Genomic DNA, 19,592 nt, shown 5'->3' with positions numbered 1-19,592 from the left:
CCTCCCACCCTTCTTTGCAAGGATATGGGGCCCAAGCTACAGGATTCACGTCAAGATCTGATCTCCCTCAAAGTTAGGGACCTTGTGAATGGTGAGGAGTTTGTTTCAGCCCATGGTAGAGATGGGCAGATGCAACAGTCCCCAAAGCACGCAGGTGCCTAGGATCCAGGGCTTTGTCTCGGCCTGTCTCTATCTGGGTTTGTGCAGTCCCAGTAAAGTGTGTGGAGAGGGCTAGCTCCGTTGTTTCATTGTCTGTCTTGTGCGTGCTGCAGGACATCCTTCTCTTCTGCTGGGCGTATGAACAAGAGGAGAGACCCACCTTCACCAAGCTCATGGAGATGCTGGAGAAACTGCCAAAGCGGAACCGTCGCCTTTCGCACCCCGGGCACTTTTGGAAGTCGGCAGAGTAAGGCTCCTGCCCTGTGTTTCCACTGATTCTCCTCTCCCTGTGCCTGGTGCTCTCGCTCTTCCGTGGGTCAGCACCTTACACAAGTCTGCCAGTAATGCTGCCCATTGGCATTGGGGTGGGTGGAGGAGGGGAGTGGAGCCTGATTAACAGAGAAGTCCTTCACCCCCACCCCCTCCCCCGGGCATTTCCAATGGCAGCAGTCCCTGGTCTGTGGTCCATGGACCATTGATGATATGGGGAACATGTGTCGGTGATGCTTAGGGAGCTGGCTGGTCATATGGTGACCATTTGTAAAATGGGGATAAGGATCCTTACCTCCCATTGTAAAGTGCTTTGAGATATGCTGATGAAAAGCACTATATAAAACTAGGTGGTGGTGTTATGGGGCTGACTTTTCTTTGTACCAGCCGCTGCTATGGGTGAGCATCCTGGAGCCCAGGTAAGTTGTTGGAAACAAGCAGGAGGAGCCAGTTTAGCTGCCTCCAGTGGGATTGCTGCTTGATAAAGCGGAAGAGGGAATGGGCTGCCCTTGGGGTCTGGGGTGACTGGAGCTATCAGGTGCCACTGGGAAAGGAATGTTCAGTGGCAAGGGGAGCACTGGTGAGCGGGGAGTAGGGAAGACCAGGGGCAGTCTGTGTGCTGGTGAATGAGGGGGAGGGAGGTCTTTTGGGTGGTGAATGGGGCAGGGAGAGAGGTGGCCCATATGGTGGTGAATGGGTGTGGAGGAGGTGACTGCATCCCAATGTACCCCACACTCGGAAGAAGTTGGAGAACCCTTGCCCTAGGCCTGCAGTTCTGCGTTTAGCTGTTACATTCCAGGCACAGTTACTCATCAGAGACATACAAGTTTTCCAAAGCATCAGCATGCCTTTGTTAGTTAATCAGACAGAGAGAGGTTACATGCGTTTCCTGCAGCCACCTCCCCACATATCACCTGATACTGCATTAGCAGTATCCGGAGGGAGCTGTCACTGAGTCAGCAATGGACCTCAAACTGGAGTTCCTAAAATGTGCCTTATAGCACAATAATGCCTATCTATGTGTTGCTGAGACATGATATACAGTACGTATGCTTCCAGTACAGTCATAAGTATACTTAACATCGTGGAGAAGACTTGCCTGGCCTTTCCAAAGGCTGTTAATGTGTGGCCCATGGTTGCCTCACACTGCACCATGGCTTCAGAGAGACATTGCTAAGGTTTCAATACGTTATTGTCAAGGATGTTTTCATTTCTGAGACTGAGAAGTCAAGAGAGGTGGCGATTTGTGGGTAGCCCTTTGTCTCCAGGGGGCCATTCACATGTGAGAGTACCGCACGGGTCAGCCTTTCAGGATCAAACAGCAGGAGAGTTTGCAGGGCCAGGAGAAAGCTCTCAGTTCTGACACAAGCATCTGTCAGCCGAATCCTGTCCTCACATCATTTTGGCTTAGTGCTTCGTCAGATCTCCCACTGGCTTCAATGAACACTTTGCCTGAGTAGATCCCACATAAGGGACTCTGGATTTGGCCCTATAATAGCTCCAGGGAGAATGCAGAAAATCATATCCCCAACTAAATTGTTCGATTTTCTCCCCCTAAGTTTCCTCAGTGGGAAGGTCCTTCTCTCACTGTCTATTTTTCCTCTACAATACCTAGCGAATACACAGGGAAATAAATTAATTCACAACATGGGGAGCAGCATGCACAGTTCCATAGACGTATCAAGCTGGAGGGGAGAGATTTGTCTTTATCTTGGAGTGTATTTTCTGCCATGGAAATTGTAGAATGGAATGGCAGGACAGGACACTACAGGAATAATGGATTGGGGAGAGTTGTGCTAATCCACCCACAAAAGGTAACCAAGGCCTTCTTGCATTTGGACTCATCTTACTTGTGCAATCGTCTTTCTGGAAGACAATGAAGAGCCTTGAGATGCTGATTTCTCATCCTACATCTGGCAACCGAATCTCCCAGCCTAGCATTCTAGCTCTGTTCTGTAGCCCCATATGAGCTGCTGAGGCCCTCAGTTATTCCTTGTGCGCCTCTCTCAGAGCTCTTTAAATTGCAGAATGTCTCATGCTCACATTGGAGAACAAGGGCTTGGGAAACTCTTCCCCATAGAATCTCCCTGTTTAAAGTTCTCAGCTACAGAAATTCCTGTTGCCCCACCTTTATTAGTGTTTGGAGGCAGGGCACACCAGCAATCCCAGAGACAATAAAATATCAGCCTTGGGAAGTCTACAGTAGATGGTCCAAAGCCTGCCATGAATTTAGGTGGTTTGACAGGAGTGATGTTAATTGATAGTTTGTGGTGGAACTATCCACGAGTTCCAGGCAGTAGCTCCAGAGATCTTACAAGGAAGGCCAGAGGTTGATGAACCCGAAGTTGGTAGGTTACATGCTTGCTTCATTGCGTTTGGTCATTTAAACAGCTGCCCTTTAGGGTATTGCACTCACTTTGTCCTTGCTATGACAGCTGGCAAACTTCTGGCTGGCAGCTTACCCTAATTACTGCAAGTTTGCCCTCTGTTTCTGGTTGCTGTGTTTGGGAGATGATGAGTGGGAGAGGATTTCAGATCCGCAGTTGTTTTCTGTCAGAGGTATCTCTCTGGCTCCCTCGTTAAGGAGAGGTTGGCTGCTGCTTGTCTCCTTGGTGTTGCTGCTTCTTCCAGAGCAGTGTCACAGGGTAATGAGAGTGGCATTGTGCACTGTAGTAATGATTTGCTTACCGCTCACCCGCGCTCTCCCCCACCAACTGGTTCCTCATCTCTCTGGGAGGTGGAATTCAGGCAGACTCGAATATGCCTGAGACCACACGGCTGTCCGTCCCCCGCACCCCACCAGTTGCTAAGCCAGCTGTATGCGTGCTGCTGAGGTGAACATGACCAGCTGTTTCCATTCCCCACCCTGCTTTGCACATGGACGTGTTTGCATGGGGGGCTTGGGAGAAGGTGGCTGCTAGCCTACACCCAGCCTTTCAGCAGCATGGAACCAACACCTATAACATGATTGTTTATTAATAAACGCACCCCTGACTCACTGTCCTTGGCCTATGGGCTAAGACGACATATGCTGTCAGTTTGATACACGGTATTATACATCCTCTGGGAACTTCGTGCCCCCCTTGGCAATGGACTAGATGATCTGACAGTTCTCCCCTGACTCTTACGACTGTGATGTGCCTGTTGTGTAATCATCTCTCTGAGATGATGGTCACAGACTGAATGAACAAAAATGTTTCCACGAAGCCCTGCCATGTTTGGGCCCAGATCCTCAAAGAGATCTATGTGCCTAACTCCCATTGATTTATGTTGCCTTCAGACCTTTCAGGGTCTGGGCCCAAACCTCTAGGTGCTAGAGGTAATGCAGATTCTCCCCTTGCTGCCATTGTCAGGCCTAGTAAATCTGTAGCTTTGTATTCCTGCTTATCACCAGTTGCTGGGTAGTGGTGGGTAACGGGGTTCTTGAGTAGCTGTTACGAGAAGGGCAGGATGATTGTGGGAATGGACATGGGGAATCATGGTCAAAAGAGGTCTTGTAGCTAAGGGTCTGATATGGAATAGAGACCTATAACAGGGCTGCCCGGATGCTTGCTGCCGATGTCCTGAAGCGAAGGGGGCATTAGAGATGATAGATCAGGTACTTGGATGCTACGGTAACTGTATAAAAACTTTGTCATTTATCATCGTCTTGTTTACGCAAACACACTGTGTATGTATGGAACAATAGAATTCTACACATGCAGGGCGGGAAGGGACCTCAAGAGGTCTAATCCATCCCTCCGCGCTGAGGCAGGAGATAAAGGGACAACTACATATACAATTTTCTCCCCCACCAATCTGGGCAAGAAAACATCAAACAATAATGTGAACCTAACTGATATGGGGGTACCCGGGGGGAGGTGCAATTACTTAAGCCGTCTTACCATCTCCATGGTAACCCTCCTTTGCATAAGAACGAATGGACTTGTTGGAACTTTACCTGCCACATGTTCCTTCCATCCAGTGAGTAACCCCCAGGTTAGCATGAATCCCCTGACGGGAGTAGGTTAATGTTTGGAGAGGTCTGTTCCATGGTGGGGGGCACCTTGGAGGGAACTGCACTCAGCAGAACGTCCAGCTGTCCTTGTTCAGGTGCTGACTGCTGTCTGTCTGGTCTCTCCTCTCCAGGCTGTGACAGACGGAGTTAAGGGACGGTGCCTTTCTCATCCCTTCAGTCCTCCTCCTCCCCTTCCTCTCTCTTTCCTCCATGCACTAAGGAAGACCAGAGGGTACCATGGACTGGGAGCGTGGAAGGAATAAAGACACTTCCTGCTGATTCTCTCCCTGTCCCCAGATGCTTACCCACTCTCCAGAATAACCAGCCAGCTTTGGACAGGAGGAACGCAGAATAAACAGCCAGGATTGGACAGGAGGAATGCAGAATTCCCAACGGTGGTCTTGAAGGAATCCTAGAGGGAAATGTCTGGAGAGAGAAGAGGTTGGAAAGAACAACCACCAAGCGCTGTATAGACTTGTCATGGAGTCCCCCTTCACTCCAGCAAAGGCCGTGAGTGAGGGGGCTGTGAGAGTGTGTGTGTGTGTGTGTGTGTGTGTGTGTAATTGATCTTTTGAGATTTTTCTTCTGGTTCATACTGAGCGGGAAGCAACCAGCTTCAGTTGAGCACTGTGGCTTCTGAGACCCCAATCAGCTGTTCAGTGCGAACGTGGGGCCTTTGGGGGATTGTTTTCTTCTTTTTTTTAAAGAGGAATCTTGCTGCTCCATCAGTTTATCACTGGAGACTGTGCCCGCTCGGTGGGGAGGGGGGATTTTTCACCGCTGTCAGCTGACTCCTGCAGGGAAACGTGTCTGCAAAGACAGTTATGAGAGCCCTGCTCCACTGCTGCTCTGCAGAACCTTGATAAACACCTTTCACCTTTCACAAGTGGCTTCTCTACCTCCCGCCCACACTCAGTCACTCTCACCCTGTCTCTCTCTGCCTCTCCGCATGGCACAGATACAAATTCGTATTCATTTTAACGTTTTGCGCTGTCTTGAATCTAACCAGCAAATCTTCCTTTCTTTGCTCCCCAGTGCTGCAGCTTTCCCACTTGTGCCCTCCACCCTCTCCCTGTTTGCCCATGTTATACGTGCAGGGGGGTCTGGTTTTCAGGCACATTGCGCACGACTGAGCAGATGCACCCATGCAAATTGAGGTTCAAGTCCATGCCTGGACCCCACACACACACACAAAGTAGGGCTTTGCAGTCAGGCATCTAGCAGGGCATTGGGAAAATGTGTGCTGGCGGGAGGTCTGAAAACAGACCCCCAGCATGCAGAGTGCACATGTGTCTAGATTTTAGAGAGACACAGACGATAGTCTGAAAATTTATGCGAACAAGCCTATGAAACCCTCACATGTCAGTGCATAAACTGAGCGCTAATTTCCTTTGGTTAGAAGGGACTTTCCTTATGGACAAACCATTCCATAGTTGTCCACTGTGGTTTCTTGCATCTTTTTCCGAAACATCGGGCCCTGGCCACTGACCGACACTGTCTGACTAGATGGACCACAGGTCTGATGCAGTATGGCTATTCCTGTGTTCCTGTCGTGTTTTTCCCCCCAATGTATTTCTTTGGTGGACTGGATGGTTTAGCGGGTTATTAATGGAATAGAAGTTTTCACCTCTAGGCCACCTGTTGCAATCCAGACTGGGCTAGTAGTAGGGTTGCCAATCCTCCAAGATTGGCCTGGAGTCTCCAGGAATTAAAGATTAAATTTTAATTAAAGATTGTCATGTGATGAAATCTCCGGAATACATCCAACCAAAACAGGCCACCCTAGCTAGTAGTGACCAAAAATCACCCCCAGCTGATGGCTGCTTGATGGCCTATGTACAATGAGCTGGTAATCTCAGTTAAGATTGTAGAAGACACAAGCTGCAGCCTTGTTTGCATTCACAGCAGCTAGGCCCAGGGTTTGAACAACTCTCTAAACCCTTGGAGCGAATCCCTCTGAGTCAGGGTTGAAGCTCCTTGATGTGCGGTGCTTATGCTGCACCTGTTCTCAAGTTAGCTAGAAAGCTTCCCTTCCCCGGCTGTGAGTCCTGGATTTTTCAGAGATCACAGCTATTTGTCTGCAACGTTCACTTCTGTCATAACCTGGGTTCTCTCTGTACCTGCCAGGGAGCAAGATGTGTGGCCTGGATCCTTATCCATTTTTCTGTACATTCCTTTCCTCTTACTCTGCACTCTCTGAAGAGCTGCTTCATGGTCAGCATCTTAGTGCTCCTGTTTTCACTGGAGTACCACATACCAGTGTTGCTGTATCAGTCAGTTTGGATGGGGCCTTGAGCCCATTACACTAGATATCAAGTGACAGATGAGAGCAAATTGCATTTTCGGGCCTTTATTAAACATAATTACTTGACAGGAACCATCCTGAATCATTTAATTGTGGTATAAATTAGCTTTAATGGGGAGGTGTTACAGGGCTCTGAAAACTAACCCAGTTCTGTTTTATTTCCATTAATTACTTTAACCCACTTTTCCTTATATTGTAACTGGTTTAACCTAAATAAATGATGGTTAAAAACTTACTCAAAACGTTACATCTTGGGGGGAAATTGCTTTGATTGCGAGACCATACAACAAAGTGGGCTTGTTCTATTAAATTTGCGTGTGTGTTTGTGTGTCTAAAACTTAGAGATGGGCACAGTATGTAGGGATTGATTCTGGATCCCAACTTCCTCTAAGTTCAATGCTGTTTGAATGCAGGGCATTTTGCTCAGGCTTGTTTCTAATGCTTTATGGAGGAGAGTTGCAAAATCACTCAGCACTGGACTAACTGTGCTCCCAGTGAAGTCAAGTAAGTGGGAGGTAGTGTGGCCTAGTGGATAGATTTGCTGGACTGGGAGTGCGGAGACCTAGGTTCTATGCCTGGCTCTGCAAGTCCTGCTTGGTGACCTTGGGCAAATCATTTCCCTCTCAGTGCCTCAGTTTCCCCATCTATGAAATGGGGGTGATGATTCTGAACTCCTTTGTAAAGTGCTTTGAGATCTACTGATGACAAGTGTTGTTAAAGCATTTTACTGTTGACTTCAATGGGAACAGAATACATTCTACCAGCTTTACCATGCATAGTCGCACTCTGTCCTGCACTGACTAGGAGTTGTATGTGAATGGCCAAAGGGTCAAATCTGCCTTTGCTATACCTCTGTACTGTAAATGGAGTGAGCCAGGGCAGCATTTGGCCCTCTGGATGTGAGTTACACACCATGCTAGGCAGCCGCACAGACTGTCCGTCCCTTAAGGCTGATGAGTCTGCAGCTCACTGCTGGGTTGCTTTGCTGTCACCCTAAAACCCACAGAAGAAATAAGTGGGTTCTATCTTCTCTCTCTGTCGAGATGTCGCCATGTGATCATGGCTGGGCCCAGTAGCTTCTGTTCCTTGTTCCTCTCCCATTTCTCACCTCCTAGCATACAGCAGCTTCTTCATTACACCCAGGGTAGCAAGAGAGCTGTTTTCTCTCAGCCTTGCTTTCTTCACCCCTTTGTCTCTCCCGCTTTCCTTGTCCCTTCTTGTGCTGCTCTCCCTTATCCCCCCATCTCTGCAGTCCTCCGTTTATGTGCGTGCATCATGTGCCATAAATGTCATTGCACTAATCCTTGGAGTCTCTCTAAGGAGTTTTCCCCAACGCCGTCTCTGTCTCGGGATGGAAAAGGCAGTCCCTCGGGACTGTGGGAGCAGAGGGGAAGGTTCTTTCCGATCTTTGCTGCAGGGAAAGGCGTTGGGTTTGGACTTGTCCATCACTCCGTCCCCTGCTTCCTTTCCACTCAGTACCTGAATTCGGTTCTGGGTTGCTGTCTGTGCATGTGGGACGGGTGCATGGAGCTACTTGTGCGTGTCTGGGGGAGGAGAGGGGAAAGTGCTTGGAGGTTTGTGTTGTGGCATTTGAGTTTACATATCTGAGCACTGAGGGGGAGAAATTATATGTTGGTGTCTTGTCTTTATTGACTTTTTTTTAATGATGGTTTTGTTTGTAGAGTAATGGGCTCCAATAGATTGTTTTGTGCACAAACCAAGAGGTGGTGGGTTCCCTGGACTCCACGTGGTAATAGACACAGTGGCATACGTGCTTTGCTGACCCTAAAAGAAAAAAGGACGGTGATGCACACAGTGCGTTGTGGTGAAGAGTAAGTAACTCTCTACCCAACCTCAAGCTAAAGATATCTCAACTTCTCTGATACTGCCTTCATAGTCAGTCACAGAACATTTCCCACCCTGCTTTGAAAGTTCATAAGCCGTCCCTGTATCTAATTTTGTGTTATCTGCCCTGCCCCCTTCTGGTGGAATGGAGTGGTGCAGTGACTCCTCCTGTTTCATATGTTGAGGGGATTGTCATGTTTGAGAAAGGTGCGTTTATTTATACCCTATTGCCTGAAGGACTCTGTTTAGCTACCTGGCTAGGTGCAGCATGGGCTGCAACAGTTCATTGCCTCCACCAGTGTGCCTCAGCCTTTGCAATGGGCATGGCAGGTTGATCTCTGTGCCCATTCATTCCTCAGCCTTTCTTCTGAGTGCCAACACGGGTGCCAATTGTGGGAGAGGGGTCCCAGCTCCCTAGGTAGGTGGGCTAACATCACCTTTCACAGCAGCAGCCAAAGCAGCTTTAGATGGCAATGACTGTAGTTGGCAAGGACTTTCAGCCACTGCTGACTTGGTGACCCTGGAAGTTGACAAGGACCTTTACATGGGTCGGGTGCTAACCAATCCCCAAATATGCTGCTTCTGGTTGTGACTGACAACTTGCCCCTTTGCAGCAGACAATTGCCATGCAACTTTGCTCCAGGTCTGGCTCACCCTGAGAGAATGCTGTTTCCATTCATCTATTGTCACCCATGTTTTGGGCAGGTACAATGGTTGTCGTTAGAAAAGTCAACGGTGGTACCTGACAATGCTCCATTTTAACACTGTATATGGAACAGGAGATACCCGCGATGTCCCAGGTTCATGCGTGTTAACCCAGCATGCTCCTCCATAGGCACGCCTCTTGCCAGAGGAGTGCCTTGCAAACTTGAGGAGCTGTGACAGCAGAGGAAAGATCTGGTATCGCTAATATTTTCACTGTAACTTGAAAGAGGGAGCCAAGCTCAATTTCCGGCTGTGCCATTAGCTGTTCCATGGCGCGTGTAGGGGGAAAGGATTGATTATATTGTACTGACAGCCCGTGTTTTCTGTTAGACGGGAGACTGTACTGACAGCACAGGATTTAATGGATGGGACGCATCCATTCCTCTCCTCTGTCTCAGATTATTTATGCCCCCCCGTCATGCTGTTCAGCTGCCTCCTAGATCATTGGGAAAGCTAATCTGGAATCCAGCTTCAGCAATCAGAGTCTTCCCAGAAAGGCCATTTTGTTCCTATTAAACCATTTTCATTTAAAATTTGATGGGACTTCAGAGCCCAAGAATTAACCAGTGGAACAGGCCAGAGAGATATAATAGTTGGAGGGACTGTGGACCAAACTCTGTCTTGACATTAGGGAATGCAACTTTCCTTGGCATCAACAGGAGTTGTGCTCGCTTATGCAAGAGCTCAGTTTGGCCCTGTGTGTACAATGTGCTGCTGGGTGGAGAGATGCAGAGGTGCAGCAATTGGCCTGAGGACTCCTGCACTTGAGTGACTTCCTGAAGAAACGTCTCAACGCCTTTTGCCACTTGCCTACAAGAATTTCACCATAATGCAGCAGACCCCTCATCTGTTTTATGAGCCGGCTGAGACCTGAGCAAATGAACCGTTCAGATAGTAACTGGCTAGAGGAAGGGCAGGTTTGTTCATATGTTAGCTCCAGCGTCTATGTAAAAGGCTTGCACCCTGAGGAGCTCACTACAATCAAATGATGGCGAGCCAGAAGAGTCAAGTTTCTTGTAGCATATTTTGGGATGGAAGATGAGGAGCCCGTGGGTGGCCATGTACCTAGCCATTCTTCTCTTCTGCAGGGAGCCTACCCTGTTACTCTCTGCCCGTCCTATCCTCAAAGGCAGTTCAGATAGGAGACCAAAATGGAATGTGTTTTATGCAAAGTAAAGTTCTATATCAAAGACAACCCTAGATCAAGTACATAAAAGATGGTTACAAGGAGGAGGGAGAGGAATTGTTCTTCTCAACCTCTGAGGACAGCACAAGAAGGAATGGGCTTAAATTGCAGCAAGGGAGTTTAGGTTGGACATTAGGAAAAACTTCCCAACTGTCAGGTTAGTTAAGCACGGGAATAAATTGCCTAGGGAGGTTGTAGAATCTCCATCATTGGGGATTTTTAAGAGCAAGTTAGACAAACACCGGTCAGGGATGGTCTAGGTAATTCTTAGTCCTGCCTTGAGTGCAGGGGACTGGACTAGATGACCTCTCAAGGTCCCTTCCAGTCCCATGATTCTATGATCAGCATCTAGTTTGAGTGGAAATGTGCCCATGTGCCCACCCTCTAATTTGGACTTTGGAAAGCCCCTGAATGGCTTGTCAAACTGTGGCTAGATAACATCTGGTTTGCACATGTCACTTATTAGGATGGAAGGCATGGATCCTTCCAGTAGCACTAGATTTTGCATTCATTAGGGTGAGGGGAGCAGGGTATGAAGCCATCAAAAGCTCATAGAGAAGTTCTGTTTGCTCTGTGCTTACCCTAGTTTAACAGACCATTATTCAGCTAAACGACTGCAGCTTCCTCTCCAGTTTGTGGGCTGTCCCCAAAGACATTTACACTTAAGGTGTACATCAAAATTAACCAGTCTGCCTGTCTTCTTCCAGTTGAACGGTTAAACTAGAGGCTTGGGAGAATGCTGCCTTCTGACCTGGCTGCCTGTAAGGTGTGTTGTCATTCACTGATCATGCCAGCGAGCATCGTGCCTGGCCCTGGTCTGGGAAGACTGAGGGCACTAAGTGAGATGATAGGCCTTGTCTATCTCTGCTTTCTACTGCTGTGAAAAATCGGAATCCCGTTATGTGCCCCCACGTCTTCCGTCCCAAACTTGGCAGGCCCGGATAAAATGTGATGTACTGAAAGCACCCCACTCCTGTCCCCCATTTCTGTTTTGAGAGAGGCTACAGCGAAAAAGTCCAGTTCCCCCTCTGTGGGCCAGTGTGTTTGCACAGATTAAATGAGGTTGCTGGGAGATTAACGCCAGATTCAGGGTGTATTAACAGAGAGGAGTGAATAATCCAGCCAGAAAATCAATGTTAGCCTCTTTCTGCTCTCACAGTGGGTCTGCTCGGAAGACCAAACCTCACCTTTTTGTACATTCTGAAAGCAGGTAGGTGCACCATGGACTCTCCTTTTGATGGATGGGAAGTCATTGTGCCCCTACCCCTAAAGCAGGGTGCTACCAAGAAGAGTTCCCCAGGGGCACCATGACCTAAGCACAGGGACAGTCTTTTTTTGGCTCTACAGGAGCAACAGGGCTCTTCTTATCATGTGTTCTCTGGCCATTGCTGCCCAAGCATCTGGGCACTTCAAGTCTTGATGATACTTCTTAATAAACGTCCCTTGCACTCTGCAACAAAAATATCTCCAGTTGTTTCCTCCATATCTTTCCTGCTTTTTTCCCTCATGATAACGTCTCACCCGGGCCATGAGCAGCGAAGGCTGTTGCACAATAGTGTAGATGAAAAAATAGCTGCCCTGTATTTATCATAAATTAGCTCTGAAGAGCAGCTCCTTTCCTCCATTCAGCCCAGCAACAATTGTTTATGCAAACGTGTTATTTGCATCATGCTTTCTTATTTTTGAAAGTCTTAATTATTAAAAAACAACTCTTTTTTTTTTTTCATTCTTTGTTTTTTAATCCCAGCTTTGTGTATCATTTTTTTTCCGGTTTAAAAATATCCAGCCCGTCACCGCGGAGAGAATGTAGGAGAAAATCTCCACAATGCCATGTAATAGGAGATCCGAAGGAGCAAGGAAGTTCATCCGGTTGCTCAGTTTAGCTGTGCAAGCTCTGGTGGAGACATGGGTTATTTACAGAAGTGTCTTGTGACTGCAGAGTGGCAATGAGCCCAAAATAAACCCCAGATCCAGTTCACAACTTCAGATCACCTTTTTAGGGAGCCATATCAAAATAGGCTAAGATTTAGGAAGGTTCCGATCTGGATTTTGCAGCCCCAAGTTCAGGAGTGTTCTGGTGTGAAGTTTAATTTCAGTCCATTTTCGAGAGATGGATCTGAATGCTCTGTTACGCTAAGAGCCCTGTACACTGCTCTGGCAATGTTAAGTTCTCAGTTACATTCTAAGAACTCCAGCCAGGAAATTCAGGTCAGGAGAGATCTGAGTTTGGGTCCCACCTTTTGACAGCACATTTCAGGGATGGGCAAATGGCATCAAATATAGTAAGAACTCATCTGAAATCTTCCCTAAATATGAACTGAAACGTGGGTCATTGCAGGGAGAATTTCCATGCTCTCTTTTGGATGTGGGGTACGAGACTGCAGTGGCATCTTGTAGGTTGGTTTTGCCAGCCACAGTCACTGCATGATACAGACCTGGCTGACCCCAGAAGATGTTTGCAAAGGCAGAATAGAAAAGTGATAGTAGTAATGCTTTATAAACAAGCAACGCAATGCTCTGGCTCACCAAAAAAGCAGTTTGGTTTGTTTTCTTCAGCCCATCTTGCAACAAATGGGGAAAAAAAGAATAATGTGAGTTGAAGTAACTATATTCTTTCACTTTCGTGAGTACTAAAATTTCACCAGTATTTAGGGAGAAACCAACCTCTTTTCCTAACAACACCCTCCATAATCAATCCATCAATCAACATCTTGCATGTGACTAAGCAGGAATTGCGGTCAACCTCGTCTGATTATTTGTTCTCTTGAAAGTAGCACAAAGTTAAAATAGATTTCCAAGACTTCCCCATTTTGGGGCAATCTTCCAGTTCACAGGAGAGGTTCCCTAAAAAACCCATGATCATCCTGGTGCTCTAATTTGAAAAAATAATAAAAAATCCTTTTGGTATAGAATTTTCTCTTACATGACTACCCTGGCTATTGGGTGACCCCCCGGACAATATTTGAAATAGTGGTTTTTTAATTAAAAAAAAAAAAAAGCCAGAGCTCCACTTCCGGTATGTATGTTTTGGCTATTAGGTGCCCCAGTTCCAGTTCTGAACAGCAGCTCCTCACTTCTCAGTGGGAATCTTTCTTTAAGAAGAGACTTTGGAGGAAAGGTGACTTTTACGCTCGTTAATGCTTAAGATTTTAAGTGGGAGAAAAAGGTACTAGATGAATTAGAAAGACAGCTCTACCGTTCACACCCAATATTGGTTAATTTTTAATCACCGTTTACTACAGGTACCCAGGTATCATATACCACCACAAGACATCTGGGGCAAGCATGCAATCGCTCCTGTGGCTGTTATAATCATCTGGTGTTACTGCCGTGTTTTCCACAGGCAATGAGGTCCCTTTTCAGAGCACCATGGAGGCAAGGATTGAAAGACCTTTCAGCTCATCTAGTGCACAGCCTTGCCAGGGCAGTTCCCTAAAGCATGTCTTCTAATGCTATGGTCCAGCCATGGGTGACAATTTCTGAGCAACAGAGCTTCCCTTGGGGAACTCTTCCATGGTGCCCAGTATAGACTGCAATAGCCCAGGGATGGTCACCAGGGCTCAGTAAAGAGGCAGGGGTTACTGCTCCCTCCTCATGACAGAGGTGCCTTTCAGCATATGGCCCAAAAGTGCACTGGTCTCTCTCTTTGCTGCTAAATCTCATTTCAACGTCTGCTGTCCCCCACGCTCTCTCTCAGCATTAATAGAAGCCTTAGATATACCAGGCCAGATTTACCCCTGGTGCAGCTCCTTTTGAATCTGGGCCGTAATCATGGATGAAACTCCCTGCCCCCCACCACCCCTTTTCCCCCTGGGCCAAATTCTGCTCTAAATTGTTCCAGGACCACCTGCTGAGATGCTTGGGTGTACATGAGCCGAGGGTCTGGCCCCACTTCTTTGGCTCGCTAGTCTTTGAGCCCCAGTGACGTGCCCCGGCAGTTGGAGAGTCTGCATACAGGAGCTAACGCTGCAGATGAATAATGCCTGAGTGCGGCCAGCAGCTCCAGTGCTTGTTGTCTGGGTGACTGTGTGGTGACCCGGAGAGGTGTGGTGGCTCAGCGGTTGGTCAGTCCCAACTGCAAAGTGATGGTGACTCGTCTCCCCCTTCCCACCGCCCCATTTACTGCAGCTGCTGGGAGGAAAGTTTACTTCTCGTCAGAAAGCCTTTGTACGTCCTGGCTCAGGCACAAATGTTCTCCTCTCTCTGCACGCCCTGCACTCCCATTAGCATTAATAGGAACTGTGTGTTTGGAACCGGAGCACAACAGACCCCCGAAGTGTCATCTCATAAACAAGACGACACCGCAAATGGCTGCAGACTCTCGGAATGGGTTTTACGCTCATCGGAGCATGGCTGGCATAGGCCCTTCTGCTCTGTTTTCTTTCCCCGGCTCTTGCGAGGGGACAGGCTTAGTCGCCTGTAACTGCTTAAGTGACAAAGTTTTGCCCATTTTCGCGAGGGGATCAGCAGATTCTGATGCTAAGTGATAATAGTCACCTCATTTGCTCTCCGGTGCTAGCTAGACATGGGCTGTGGCATTGCTCGTTGACTAGGCCAACTGGCATTGGTTTGCTGGGCACACTGGAAACAAGCAGGGGATCACTGTGTCCATCCAACCCACTTGCTGGCCTTTGATGCCAGCTCTGTATTTCTGTAGCAGACGTGCCTATGTTCTGGGGATGTTTTTGTCAGTAGGAACCTTTTAGCCAGTTTTCCATGGCATTGCAGCATGGAGAGAAATGCACCCAGCTGGCTGTTTGGCTGTCCATGGTCCCCCGGGTCAGTTGGATCCCTGGGGAATTGGCCAGAATAGCCATATTCAAGCCTGTTATCAACACTTTTTCTTATGTAAATATTCCTGGGCTCAATTCTCTGCTGATATAACTCACATGATTTGTACCTGGAGGCAGTGTGGCCTAGTGGATAGCATGCTGGACTAGGAGCCAGGAGCTCTAGGTTCTAGTCTGGGCTCTGGCCTGCTGGATGACCATTTCACTGATCTGTGCCTCGGTTTCCCCCTTTGTAATATGAGAGTGATGATACTGACCTACTTTGGAGCTCTACAGATGACAAGTGCTATCGAAGAGCTGGTTATTATTATTATATATGTGTATATATAGAAAGAGCCCTATATATATACACACACACATATATATAGGGCTCTTTCTAGTTTGATCCAGCATGACTGTGCATATAATAGGGGAAGATGGGCATCCCAGAGTATACACACCCAATTCCATGAGTCTTCCCGAAATATCAGTGTGCCTTTGAAGCCATTTTGCTGCAACAGCTTCCTACATAAGCTGCTAGGGGCTGGGGAGGACTGGGTCATAGCAGCACCCACTGGGGGTAGTCCAAAAGCAATCCAGTCAGTCCTTCTGTCCCGCCCCTTCCCTCCTACTCAAAACACACACACCAGGAGTGTCGCTAGCAGTTGGAAATGTGCACGCCCACGAAATGAGTCTTTCCCCCCTCAGCATATCCATAGCCTCCCAAGGCAGACCTGCCATTACCCTCAGTGGGCCCAGTCCCTCACTCTCACAACTCCCATTGACTCCCTGAGTTCAACATGAGCCCATTGCATGCAAGTCAGGGAGATATGCCTGTGTGTTCGTTAAAGGCCAGTTAAGGACCAAAAGGACCTGCTACTCGCTGGGGGAAGTGTAGTCCCCTAGCAAATAAAAAGTACCCCTGCAACATGCATGGTGTATGAATCCTGGATTCATGTCAAGTGAAATTCAGTCCCTGCAGAGCCCACACAAAGACTGTGTCACTAGGGGCTCTGTGAGACTGAAGTGGTGCAAAGACTGTCCTGCTCTTTGGACTGCGGCGAGTACCACCCATTAGACCCTTACGTAGTCAGAAGTATGTCTGGCTATCTTTTTTTAAATTTTTTTAGATGCTGAAGTATCCGCTCTCTGGAACAACGTTTCTTAATCTGCCCCGGTTAAATCAAAGCAATGACCGGTTTCAAAGCGGAGGGCTAACTGCTGAGAGAAAGACAAGTGAAGATAGCACTTGGGTTAGTGCATCTTGGCTGTCATGGAAAATGAGCATACATGCTCTCTGGGTAGCACTGCAGAACGCAAAAGCCCTGTGTCTATTGCCGGATCCTCAGCCATTTTCTTTTTGCGTCAATCTGCTTGCTGTGGCCACTGCTTAAGTCCACACCTGTGACGAGCACTTGGCATGTTTGATTTTATTCCTTTTCTTTGTTTGTTTTCGTTTTGCAAACAGTGACTTTTTGGAAATTTTGTCAGTTGCAAAAGCCTTCTTATTTCCTTTCTCTGTCCAGTACGCTGTTACATTTTCCTGTACATAAAGTATATATAAATATATATACATATCTATCTATATGTATGTATAGAGATATATACATACATATATAACAAACTCTAAATCCTGTACAGTTTCAAACCGAACTTGATGGCCTGCTTTGTTTTCTGTATGTTAGTTATGACTGTTGCAGAATGAGCTGAGATAAAGAGTTTTAATTTTTTGTTTCCCTCTTTTGTTTGGTTTTTATAAATATATATAAATATATATATTTTGTTGTTGTTGTTGCAAAATTCTCGTCACTGGAAGAGAACAATTTGATTCTGGTGCAAAAAAAAAAAAGCTTAACTGAAAAGGCACGCTGGATCTCACTGATGTAAATTTGTACAGGAACATTTATAAAGTTTTCTACACTTTAAGAAAGTATTTATAATTTCAGCTGTCTGAGTGCGAATCTCTGTGAACTGCAGAACCGGTTAGCCATTTGTTCCTGTGTTTTTTTTGTGTGCAGTGTTTGGTGAGGTAACAGTGTATGAATTATTTATGCCAATAAAGACTTTGAAAACTATTGCATCACATGGTCGTATGGGTCTGTGTCTCTTCTGGGTCTAGAGCTCCCGGCTAGGCATCTGTGCTGCTCGTATTCACGTGTGGCGCTCCTACGGTATCTGAGAACACTCGAATACCTCCCCCCACCCCGCCAACCGCCAACTATCTCAGGCTAGATCTTCACTGCTGAGTCAACATAGCAAGATCACTATAAAATCCTAGTGGAGACAAGGCCCAGACACGACTTTACCTCACTACCCCCTTCCCCCACACATGGTATTTACCTTGACTAGCTACATCAAGGAAAGAACAAAAACTGGCTCTGCCTTGCCTCCACCAGGATTTGACAGCCAGCTCGCGTCAGCAGTCTCGATGCACTACACACATCCCATGTTTTGCAGTGCGGCCGTAATCCCAGGCTCTCACACACAAAACTAACTCCCGGCGCCCACACATACTGCCGCACAAATGCGTCCAGCAGGCTGCGTTAAGAACCAGACCCTTTCCCTTCGCAGGTAAATCTTCATTCCTCTTCTCATGCAGCCCCGCATATGCCTCGCAGTAAACAGTGCAATTAATCCGCACTTAAGGCAACCAGACAAAGTGCTGAGCGACAATCCAACTCGCTTAGGAGGGAGGGCTTCAGAACGTTGCCTGACCCCGAACACAGTCATGCCAGTAGAATCCCTGAGGGGGCCTGTGCAACTTCCTACCCCGGCAATACTGACAGACAGTGGGACCGAGCGAGGACGTCAAGCTTATGCCTCTTGTTCCATTTTGTGTGTGTTTTAATTATGCAGCACACTGGGGGAGGGGGGCTTTTGAAAGGGACTTATGGACATTAATGTTCCTACGTCCCCTGGAAATTCAATAGGAATTGGGTGTCTAAATCCAGTAGATACCTTGGAAATCCCAGCCTAAATGTGCGCAGTGTTTTACAGACCCAGATAGGAGACGCCCCTGCGGTGCTGAGCTATTTTCCTACCTAGGTAAATCTTCCCTAGGAGTTAGTGCCCTTAAGTCATAAGCAGTGCTGAGGTGAGTGGGAGTTATCTCCTGGTGGGTGCTGATAGAGGACCAAATGAAGCCCAGGCTGCTAGTGACCCAAAGCCGTTACCTTCTGTTGGCTATTTGCAGCTTGTGAGTGTGCCACATTGTTCCTTGGTCTCTTAACCATCAACACACACCAGATTGTCACCCTTTCACCGTGGGTGTGTTTATTCTTCGCTTACAAAGTATAACACAGCACGTTGCAGGCTTGCAGCCAGAGGTGTCTTCCATGCAGCCTTCGCTCCTCAGCCCAGGCTCTCCCTGTGCGGTCCTCTGCTTCCTCGTCCCACTCACTGAGCCAAGTGCCCCATTAGCCCAGCAGTTGCCACCCACGTGTCAGCAATCCCCAACAGAAACTGGTTAATTGGCTTCAGTTAAGCCTGCACTCTTCCCAGGGCTGCCCTGTCACACTGCCTACGTGGCAATGAGAGTGGGGTTCACAGGGCTGTTTGTCAGTGAACACGCAACACACCTCTCTCTCACGTGTGCACACGCAACCAATACCCTTGTGACCAGTCACAACAAGGGGGCTAAGGACTGATTGGGCCATGGGAATTCTGTTCCCTTTCCATCCTTACTCCAGGTGCTCACCCCGCCCCATAGGCTGTCAGATCAGCATAAAACTCGTGGCATTTTGGACACACGTGACACACTAGACAGTGCAGATGCTGTGCTCAATCTAGTCTAAGGATCTTTGCTGCCCTAAAGGTCCCTCCAGTATAAGGCTCTGGATTCCACCTCTATCGATGACTATGGGAAACAGCCCTCCCTTGAAAATCAGCACGCGGGCTTGTGCTGAAAGATGAGTTATACAAACTCAGCAGAGTTTAGCACTTGATGCCCTTACTTCTACAGAGAGATGGCCCTGAATCGAAACCCCAGCTCCCAACACCCAGACTCATGATAGGAGCACAGGAATCCCCATAATATATCAGACCAGTGAGCCATCTGTTGCCAGATCCTGTCTCCAGGGGCCAGTACCAGTTGCTTCCAGAGGGAGGTGCTTTTAATAACAAACTATGGACTAACTTTCCCATATCCTAACCCTACCCTGAGCTTTGGAATCTGACCCTGGAGCTAAAATTTGTAGCTTGCTCCTGTCGCTATAATGGGCCAGTCCAAAGACCCAATATCTAAACATCCCCCAAACGTTAGAGAGTTCAAAATCTGGATCCAGAATGTTGTGACGTGGGCTCATTTCTCCTGGAGTCCCTGCTCAAATCTTGCTGTGTTCCTGAGTATGCAGGTGA

General features: G+C 47.7%; 1 protein-coding gene across 4 annotated transcripts in view; it reads left to right on the top strand.

The window, feature by feature from the left end:
- The window catches only part of KSR2 (kinase suppressor of ras 2), a 283,471-nt gene extending 266,168 nt beyond the window's left edge, over nt 1-17,303 (top strand). For 3 of the 4 annotated variants that reach the window (XM_073312611.1, XM_073312609.1, XM_073312612.1), the window contains 2 exons: nt 273-406; nt 4,558-17,303. In XM_073312611.1, the coding sequence (XP_073168712.1) occupies nt 273-406; nt 4,558-4,564 (141 nt within the window). In that variant the 3' untranslated portion in view covers nt 4,565-17,303. Of the gene's footprint in view, nt 1-272; nt 411-4,557 lie in introns of those variants that run through there. The other variant, XM_073312610.1, reaches the window with a different exon arrangement.
- Nucleotides 17,304-19,592: the final 2,289 nt, after the last annotated feature.

The sequence above is a fragment of the Lepidochelys kempii genome, chromosome 15 (assembly GCF_965140265.1).
Source record: "Lepidochelys kempii isolate rLepKem1 chromosome 15, rLepKem1.hap2, whole genome shotgun sequence".
NCBI lineage: Eukaryota > Metazoa > Chordata > Testudines > Cheloniidae > Lepidochelys > Lepidochelys kempii.
The sequence above is the reverse complement of the archived record's forward strand: the minus strand, read 5'-3'. Positions and strand labels throughout refer to the sequence as shown.